At 52.7% G+C, this 9548-nt stretch overlaps 2 protein-coding genes across 3 annotated transcripts; one reads left to right on the top strand and one right to left on the bottom strand.

The window, feature by feature from the left end:
• The first annotated feature begins 95 nt into the window (after positions 1-95).
• Positions 96-2916, top strand: DND1 (DND microRNA-mediated repression inhibitor 1). 2 transcript variants are annotated; one of them, XM_077937160.1, is made up of 5 exons: positions 96-214; positions 340-457; positions 821-1282; positions 1968-2360; positions 2445-2916. In XM_077937160.1, the coding sequence occupies exons 1-5, from the start codon at positions 191-193 to the stop codon at positions 2594-2596; spliced, it is 1149 nt and encodes a 382-aa protein (XP_077793286.1). In that variant the 5' UTR covers positions 96-190; the 3' UTR covers positions 2597-2916. The 2 variants fall into 2 exon arrangements, with proteins under 2 accessions (XP_077793286.1, XP_014996528.1); XM_015141042.3 differs by lacking the exon at positions 2445-2916 and having other exon boundaries at positions 1968-2425.
• Positions 2917-3127: 211 nt separating this feature from the next.
• On the bottom strand, positions 3128-9537 carry WDR55 (WD repeat domain 55). The gene is given in 7 exon segments (NM_001256898.2): positions 3128-4366; positions 4451-4620; positions 4709-4808; positions 4906-5085; positions 5195-5282; positions 5363-5463; positions 9223-9537. Coding segments are annotated over 7 exon segments (1152 nt in total). The 5' UTR covers positions 9414-9537; the 3' UTR covers positions 3128-4044.
• Positions 9538-9548: the final 11 nt, after the last annotated feature.

Here is a 9548-nt window from a genome sequence, read left to right as displayed (position 1 = left end):
TTTGCAGCTTTCACCTGAGGGTCTGAGCGAAGCCCGGGCGGCGCACGTGCAGTGGATACCTCCACCCCCTTGGGAGGCGGGGTCGCGCTCAGAGCCAATGAGAGCTTGCGGGGTGGAGGGGTAGGGAAGCTTCCAGAGGCTGGTGGGGAGGAAGTTATAAAGAGGGTAGGAGGGGGCCAGCGGGAGGGCCATGCAGTCCAAGCGGGATTGTGAGGTAAGCGGCTGGCGACTTGGGGGCCGGCGCCGGAGCGGGGGTCGGCTTTAGTGACCCCAGTACCCACAGAAGAGGTGGGGGGCGGACTTGGCGATCCGCCATTCCAACCTTCCTTTCCCTCTCAGCTGTGGTGTGAGAGGGTGAATCCAGAGAACAAGGCGGCGCTGGAGGCGTGGGTCAGGGAGACAGGCATCCGCCTGGTGCAGGTGAACGGGCAGAGGAAGTATGGCGGGCCACCCCCAGGTACGGTAGTCCCAGCCCCTCTGCCTGTCCGGCTACACCAACCCCCTTTGGGGGAGGGGCTGCCCCAGCCTTCACTGTCAGGAACTGCAAACTACCCGGATTTATATCCCCCAGCAAAGGAGGAACTGTGGCTCCACGCCCACCCGCCCCGTCGAGGGAGGGGGCCAATCTCAAGGTGTACCTACTCTGCGCCAGCCCCTTCGTTAGCGCAGTCACCTAATTATGCCAACCACCCAGGGTACGGGTGTAAGCCCATTTCACAAACCTTGGTTCACATCGCTTCCCACCCTCGCGCGCTGGGTCCGTGGGCTCAGAATTCGAAAGCGTCGCCTGACGGTGGCCTTGCATACCCCCTTCCCACAGGCTGGGTGGGCAGCCCGCCGCCAGCTGGGTCAGAGGTATTCATCGGGCGGCTGCCTCAGGACGTGTACGAGCACCAGCTTATCCCGCTGTTCCAGCGCGTGGGCCGCCTCTACGAGTTCCGCCTGATGATGACCTTCAGCGGCCTGAACCGCGGCTTCGCCTATGCCCGCTATAGCTCGCGGCGCGGCGCGCAGGCCGCCATCGCCACGCTGCACAACCATCCGCTGCGGCCGTCCTGCCCGCTGCTCGTGTGCCGCAGCACCGAGAAGTGTGAGCTGAGCGTTGACGGCCTGCCGCTGAATCTGACCCGCAGCGCGCTGCTGCTCGCGCTGCAGCCGCTGGGTCCCGGCCTGCAGGAGGCGCGGCTGCTGCCCAGCCCCGGACCGGCGCCTGGGCAGATCGCTCTGCTCAAATTCAGCTCTCACCGGGCCGCTGCCATGGCCAAAAAGGCCCTGGTGGAAGGTAGGCTGTGGCCGGGGGCTGGTTGGGGCCAAACGCGTTCTGCCAGGCACTTTACACTGAGCATAGCTGTTAAAGTTACAAGATCTTAGAGTCAAACATGCCAGAATTTGCAACCCTTTACTATTTGATCTCAGAGTTTTAAAACTTCCAATGGTGCTACCACCACCACTTACCTAAATTGGTAACACTTCCCGAGCATTATCTCCTGACTTAATCCTCAACATTCCCCTACACCCACACCGCATAATAGGCACAGGACCCTCGAGCTGTGAGGAAACTGTTAGAGAAATTGATTTGCTCAAGGGAACCCAACTGAGCCTTTTACTATAGTATTTGTTTCCTCAGACGGTTGTGAGAATTAAGTAACATAATGGGTGTATGGTATTTAGCATACTGACTGACTTACAGCAACTTTTGGCAGTAAAGATTAGCCATTATGATGGTTATGAGGCAGACAAAGCCTGCATTAACCAGTACTTCTCCAAGGAAACTTGTAAGGTAGCAGTTGTGTTATACTCCCTTTGCAAATAGTGGAGCCTGAAGGCTTGTCTTTTCTTACCCATGGTCACACTACCAGGAAATGCGAAGGCTACACATTACAGGACTGTGAGCTCCAAAGGGCTCACAACCTGGAGGCTTGGGCCCAGGGTTTGGACCTGCCCTTATCTTTACCTTTTTCCTGCAGGGCAGTCACACCTCTGTGGAGAGCAGGTGGCTGTGGAGTGGCTCAAGCCAGACCTGAAGCAGCGACTCCGCCAGCAGCTTGTGGGTCCCTCCTTGCGGCCCCCACAACCAGAGGGCAGCCAGTTGGCCTTGGCAAGGGACAAGTTAGGGTCCCAAGGGGCTCGGGCTACCCTGCAGTTGCTGTGCCAACGAATGAAGCTGGGCAGCCCTGTGTTCCTCACTAAGTGTTTGGGCATAGGACCTGCTGGCTGGCACCGCTTCTGGTATCAGGTGGTGATTCCTGGGCATCCGGTGCCTTTCAGTGGCCTCATCTGGGTTGTGCTGACCCTAGATGGCCAGGATGGGCATGAGGTGGCCAAGGATGCTGTGTCTGTTCGGCTGCTGCAGGCACTCAGTGAGTCTGGGGCCAGCCTCCTGTGGTCTGCTGGGGCTGAGGCAGGTACCATGGTTAAACAGTGACTCCATTCTCTCTCCACAGGCAGCCTGAATGGGCAGGCAGAGCCTGTGTCAGGCCCCAGCCCAGCAGGCCTGGGTGGCCACTATCTGACTCCCAAAGGTGGGGAGAGGCATGGGCCCAGGCCATCAGCCTCCCTGCTGGGACAGGGACCTACGGCACCTGGGGCAGCTTAGGTTTGGCTTAAGTTGTGGTGAGGGGCCTTGCTCTCCCCCTCCCAGCCCAGGGTCCAAGCTACCCTGTGGTCTTCCATGGCCATTCCTTGTCCCACACCCACCCGATCATACCTTCCCCCCTCTGCCACAGCTTAGCATGAATCTTCTTTATTGTCCTGATTTGTCTTTGTTGGTTTTTATTTGCGGGGAGGGGCAGCTGAGCCACAGGGGTCAGAAATTCTGCCCTTTGGCTCCACCACATGGCATTCTGGTTTTGGTTTCTGTGTAGTTTTGGGTCTTTCTATGCTGGTTGTATTTATATTAAACCCCTGGTTAGTATATACTTGTGTCTGTGCTATCTTGCCCTAGCTTAGAGTTTGTCTTATACTGATAGAGTGAATAGCTGCTACGGGGCAAGTACTTCCTCATATCAGCGCTTTGAATGCATCTTCTTGTGCTACACTGTAGGGTATTATAAATATATATCCAGTCCAGGCATGTTGGCTTTTGCCTGTAGTCCCAGCACTTTGGGAGGCTGAGACGGGTGGATCACCTGAGGTCAGGAGTTCGAGACCAGCCTGGCCAGCATGGAGAAACCCTGTCTCTACTAAAAATACAAAAATTAGCCTGGCGTGGTGACGGACACCTGTAATCCCAGCTACTTGGGAGGCTGAGGCAGGAGAATCACTTGAAACCCAGGAGGCGGAGGTTGCAGTGAGCCGAGATCATGCCATTGCACTCGAGCCTGGGCAACAGGAGCGAAACCCTGTCTCAAAAAAAAAAAAAAAATTCATATCCAGCCAGGCACGGTGGCTCATGCCTGTAATCCCAGCATTTTGGGAGGCCAAGGCAGGAGGATCACTTGATTCTAGGAGTTCAAGACCAGCTTGGTCAACATAGTGAAACTCCTAGTCTCTACCAAAAAAAAAAAAAAATCACAAAAATTAGTCGAGCATGGTGGCACATGCCAAGTCTCAGCTACCAGGCAGGCTGAGGTGGATCACTTGAGCCGGGGAGGTCAAGGATGCAGTGAGCCATGATCAACCCACTGCACTCCAGCCTGGGTGACAGAGTGAGATCCTATCTCAAAAAAATGTTTTTTGGCAGGTGTGGTGGCTCGTGCCTGTAATCCCAGCACTTTGGGAAGCAGAGGCAGGTGGATCATTTGAGTCCAGGAGTTGTAGACCAGCCTGGACAACACAGACCCCTGTTTCTACCAAAAAAATTTAAAAATTAGCCTGGTGTGGTAGTGCACACCTGCAGTCCCACCTATTCCAGAGGCTGAGGTGGAAGGACACCCTGAGCCTGGGCACATTGAGGCTGCAGTGAGCCATGATCAAGCCAGTGCACTCCAGCCTGGATGACAGCAAAACCCTGTCTTTTAAAAAAAAATATCTTCTCTGGGGATGCAGCTCAATAAGCAAGACTCTTGCCTGGTGAGGACCTGTCTTGAGATTCAATTCATTCCCTCAGTCACTGTCATCCCCAGTCTCCTCCTCTTCTTCCTGAGCCATGGAGTCTTCTCCCTCTTCCCTCAGTCCTGCGAAGAAGTCATCAGTGCTCCAAGTCTTGCTGCTCAGAGCCCGCAGTGGTCCTCCCTTTTTTTTGCGCCGACGGTAGTCATCCACCACCACAGCTCGCAGCTGGGCCATGTCCCAAAACTTGAGGCGCTGGTCATGGCCGCTACTGGCCAGGAAGCGGCCACAGTGGGAAAGGGCCAGCTCCTCCACAGGCTCCCCAGGGTGCTGGCCCACACTGCCCACCACTCGGTTCGGTAGGATGTTCACAGCCCTGGGCAGGGAAACAACAGTGTTGAGTACTGGCTAACTGGGTCTGCCCTTCCTGTGACCTAAGGGCTGTCCAGGCTTCCCTCACCTGATGACTCCATCGGTGGAGCCAGTACACAGCAGACTCTCAGTGACTGGAACCATGCAGTCGATAGATTCAGCTCTCACGGCAAAGCGGTCACTTGTGGCCCCAAAGCCATTCCAGTTGAAGAGGTAGATGGTACCTTCACTGGAGCCACAGGCCACCTTCTTCCCACACTGCAGGTAAATAGGGAAAATGATGTGGAAGCTGCCTTAGACTAAGCCCCCAGCATACACCCCTCCATCCCACCATACCCAGCTATACTTTCATAAGGGTGACAGAGGTCAGATCCCCAGACTGAGGCTCTGAGAGCAGCTCAAATCGACGCCTCTTAACATTGAAGATTCCAAGGCAGCCATCCCCACTGTAGAGAGTAGAGCAATAGGCTTAGACACAAGGTCCATGTGAGGAAGACATTTCACAGGGAGAGGAGGGGAGGCAAGGCAGATTTGAGGTTGTACCTGGCTGTCAGCAGCAGCTTCTTGGCTGGATCCAGAGCCATGTCTGCGATGTACTCTTCATGTTGCCTCATATCCATTAAGGGGCCTTCCTTCCGCTGGTCCCAGAGACGGATACCACCCGTGTCATCCCCAGTGGCCAGAACATTCTCATCCACCAGCAGAAGACTGTTGATGGGGGCACTAGAGACACAGATGTAGAACTTCTTGGAGCATCTCTGTCCCAATGGGGACCTCCTGGTCCTTACCCTTCACCTCCATGCACATACACAGAATTGGCTGTTCTCCTTACCCATGAGCCTTGGAAACACGTCTTTCTAGTTGGCCCTGCTCCACATCTAGAACATGGATGGCTTTGTCCTTGGAGACAGTAACAAGCTCTGGGGAAAAGGTGCCCAGGTCATGGTGCTGCTCACTGCTCCCTTCCACCACATTGCTGGTTGTCTTCCCCAGTACTCACTCTGCCCATCTTCAGAGAAGGCCACAGCTCGGCAGGCCTTGAGATGGTGACCCGATGACCATAGCTCCTTGGTTTCTCCCTCTTGGCAAGAGTAGGAAAAGCTGGGGAGAGGGGAAGGAGAGTAAATGACTCCAGACCCATCCTGGGTTGCACTGAGTGCAGAGACCAACTAGACAGAGCAGCCTTCCCACCTACCTAGGAGTTCCTGCTTCTACACCTCCAAGCCCAAAGTTTACCATCTCATTTCTCCATTTTCAGTGAGTTTGAAATGTTAGGTCTTGCTTTTTTCAATATATATTAATTCAAGGTATATTTGCTCAACATTTCTTTGTGATCCCACCCAACCCCTCTTTATCATCTTTGAAAGCCCCAGCCTGGACAACGATTGGGTCTGGACCACTGTGAAGGAAATATTTCTTACATCAATGACAAAAAACCAGCCCCAGAAGTTAGAAATGTAAAAATCAGTACGGTAGAGCAGGCTCTTGCACTTCAGGTCTGCAGGAGCTACAGAAAGCCACAATTACAGTACATTGAGAGTACGTGCTAAAAAAGAGGCAGGATCAAAATGGAGGTGGGGAAGAGGCACCAGCCTGTAAACAACTTTGAGGTGAGTACTGTTTACAGAATACTCCCAGTGCCTGCCTCAGAGCAGATCCTCAAAAAGGGCAGAATGAATACATGCTTAATTGCCAGTGAGTTCCAGGTGGGCAGAACTGAGCCTGCTCATTTTCTCCGTCCCAGTGCCGAACATGAAAAAGTAGCTTAATAAACATTCACAGATTGAATGAATACTTGGGAAGGGAGAAGAGAGTCCTGGAAAGCTAAGGTGGTGACATGTGGGTTGGATCATACAAGAGTAGAGTTTACCTGGCCGAGAGCAAGGGCCAGATACTGGAGGCAGCAGAGATAAGGAATGAGGAGGGTTCCTTGTAGCAGGAGAGTAGCATGACTGAATCTGGAAAGATGGGCTGGGGTGGGCATGAGACCACGTGAGCCAAGTAGAAGTTTGAATTTAATCCTCTGAAAAGGAACCTTTTCACAATAGTCATGGCTGAGGGTGGGGAAGGGAAGAACCAAGAATTTTCCTCCAGAACCTTTTTTAAGACAAGGGAAGCAACAAAGTTGTGTGGAATGTGAAGAAAGGTGGATGTCTAGGGCAACTCCCAAGTGCCTGGCACCATAAATATGGATAGTAGTAGAAGGGAACTGTAAAATTGCACTGTACTGCAAATTTGTCCCCTCTGCAAGAGTAGGTATAATTCCCCTTCAAAGATGAAAATACAGAAGTTAACACGCTCAAGGCCATTACAGCTAACGGGGGGGTTGAGGTTTAAGTTCATTAAGTAAATCTGATAAGCACAGCATCTTCAAGTTTTCCACTGCCTCTAACTTGTATCTTTTGTTCAAAGTCAAACACGTGCCGGGCGCGGTGGCTCAAGCCTGTAATCCCAGCACTTTGGGAGGCCGAGGTGGGTGGATCACGAGGTCAGGAGATCGAGACCATCCTGGCTAACACGTGAAACCCCGTCTCTACTAAAAAAATACAAAAATTGCCGGGAGCGGTGGCGGGCGCCTGTAGTCCCAGCTACTCGGGAGGCTGAGGCAGGAGAATGGCGTGAACCCGGGAGGTGGAGCTTGCAGTGAGCTGAGATCCGGCCACTGCACTCCAGCCTGGGGGACAGAGCAAGACTCCGTCTCAAAAAAAAAAAAAAAAAAAAAAAACAAAAAAAAAAAAAAACAAAGTCAAACACGTATTGAGCACCTACCCTAAACTAGAGGCTGGAGATAAAATAGAGAACAAAACCGACGACAGATTACACTCCAGAACAGTGTTTTTTCACATTCTAGTCATATAACAGACTGGAAAGCTACAATCAGCATTTTGTGTACATGCACACAATAATAGAATAAAATCAGAAATTGTATCAGCATATATAATGTAAAAGGTATTTCTCTGAGAGGCAAGGTCAAAGACATTTGAAAAACATTAGTGAAGGAGACAGCATTCAAATAATTACACAAACGGATATATGGTTACCAACCATTCATTACTAAGGGAAAGGTACCATGTCACCTGGTGTCATGGCAGCATCTAATAGGTAACCAATTTTAGTCTGGGGATAGAGGAAGAGGGAAGAGATCCTGGGAACTCAGAGATAGTAGGTAAAAGTGAGGAGAAAGGAGTTTTCCGGACAGAATAGCATGTGCAAAGGGGCTGAGGTTTCGAGATTTTTTTATTTTTATTTTTCTGAGACGGAGTTCTGCTCTTGTTGCCCGCTGGAGTGCAATGGCACCATCTCGGCTCACTGCCTCGCAGGTTCAAGCGATTCTCCTGCCTCAGCCTCCCGAGAAACTGGGATTACATGCGCCCGCCACCACACCCAGCTAATTTTTCTATTTTTAGTAGAGACGGGATTTCACCATGTTGGCCAGGCTGTTCTCCCACTCCTGACCTCAGGTGATACCCCACCTGGTCTCCCAAAGTGCTGGGATTACAGGTGTGAGCCACCACGCCTGCCCCAAGATATATTTTTAAAAGGTATGGATGAATGAGCACAGATGGTCAGGGCGTTGAAAGCGGGATTGAGGAATTTGTACTAAATCCTAAAAGCAGACCATTGAAGGGTTTTAATCAAGGGAGTGTCTGCTCAGATTTATGTTGTTTTCTTTTTTGTTTTTTTGTTTTTAAATGGAGTCTCTGTCGCCAGCCTGGACTGCAGTGGCGCGATCTCAGCTCACTGCAACCTCTGCCTCCTGCGTTCAAGTGATTCTCCTGCCTCAGCCTCCCAAGTAGCTGGGACTACAGGCGTGTGCCACCATGCCCAGCTAATTTTTGTATTTTTAGTAGAGACGGGGTTTCACCATGTTGGCCAGGCTGGCCTCGATCTCTTGACCTCATGGTCAGCCCGCCTCAGCCTCCCAAAGTGCTGGGATTACAGGCGTGAGCCACCGCACCTGGCCTATGTTGTTTTCTTTTTGAGTCTCACTCTGTCGTCCAAGCTGGAGTGCAGTGGCGCGATCTTGGCTCACTGCAACCTTCACTGCCCGAGTTCTCCTGCCTCAGCCTCCCGCGTAGCTGGGATTACAGGCCCCCGCCACCACACCCGGCTAATTTTTGTATTTTTAGTAGAGACGGGGTTTCACCATGTTGGACAGGCTGGTCTCGAGCTCCAGCCTCTCAGGTGACCCGCCCACTTCGGCCTCCTAAAGTGCTGGGATTACAGGCGTGAGCCAAGATTTGTGGTTTGAAAAATCAATTAAAGGAGTCTGCTGAGCCTATTTCGGGCACAATATAATAATCCGGTAGGAGGCCGGGCGCAGTGGTTTACGCCTGTAATCCCAGCACTCTGGGTGGTCGAGGCAGGTGGATCACGAGGTCAGAAGTTCAAGACCAGTCTGGCCAAGATGGTTAAACCCCGTCTCTACTACAAATACAAAAAAAATTAGCCGGGCATGGTGGCGGGCGCCTGTAATCCCAGCTACTCAGGAGGCTGAGGCAGAGATTTGCTTCAATCTGGGTTGCAGTGAGCCCAGATCGCGCCACTGCACTTCAGCCTGGGCGACAGAGCGAGACTCCGTCTCGAAAATAAATAGGTAAGTAAATAAATAATAATTCGCTGGGAAATAACAAGGCCTTAAAGGGCTTTTTGTCCTACTACGGTCTCTGGGCTCTGTCACGACATTCCAGTTCTTTCAACAGATTGGTGTGATATAAGAGCTGAATGTTACTGAATGAATCGGACCCAATCAATCACGCAAAATTTGTCTCCCTGCAACTTTCTCTCCTCTCTCCTGTTCCCAGCTCCATCCCCGGGGAGCTTCCAGACCCAGCGCCCCCGGCCCTGCCTCGCACTCACACGAACACGTCCCCGTCCACGTCCCCTGCAGCCAGTAGGTCACGGGCCGGATGGAACGCCAGCCCACTGGCCGGAGCTTCCAGCACGATGTCTTCCGGAGTGTCCCGGATCCGGGTAGGGGCTTCTATGGAGTCTGGGTCGTCCTCGTCGCTCCCATCCTCAGCGGGCCTCTCCTCACAAGTGCGGTCCATGCTGACTACTGCGAGCCACGCCGCCGCAGGGCAGTCAGCCTCGGAACCACCCTCGGAACCAGTCCCAGGCACCGGAGGAGCAGCCTGGGACTCTGCTTCCGCCTCAGGAGGCGGGGCCGGAAGTGTCGCCGGGAC

The sequence above is a fragment of the Macaca mulatta genome, chromosome 6 (genome assembly GCF_049350105.2).
Source record: "Macaca mulatta isolate MMU2019108-1 chromosome 6, T2T-MMU8v2.0, whole genome shotgun sequence".
NCBI lineage: Eukaryota > Metazoa > Chordata > Mammalia > Primates > Cercopithecidae > Macaca > Macaca mulatta.
The sequence above is the reverse complement of the archived record's forward strand: the minus strand, read 5'-3'. Positions and strand labels throughout refer to the sequence as shown.

Bases quoted from the DNA above. Each gene is read 5' to 3' on its own strand.
- DND1 (XM_077937160.1), top strand. From the start codon at position 191: ATGCAGTCCAAGCGGGATTGTGAG. The intron at 215-339 runs GTAAGCGGCTGG...TTTCCCTCTCAG, and splicing joins AGTCCAAGCGGGATTGTGAG to CTGTGGTGTGAGAGGGTGAA. The intron at 458-820 runs GTACGGTAGTCC...CCCTTCCCACAG, and splicing joins GTATGGCGGGCCACCCCCAG to GCTGGGTGGGCAGCCCGCCG.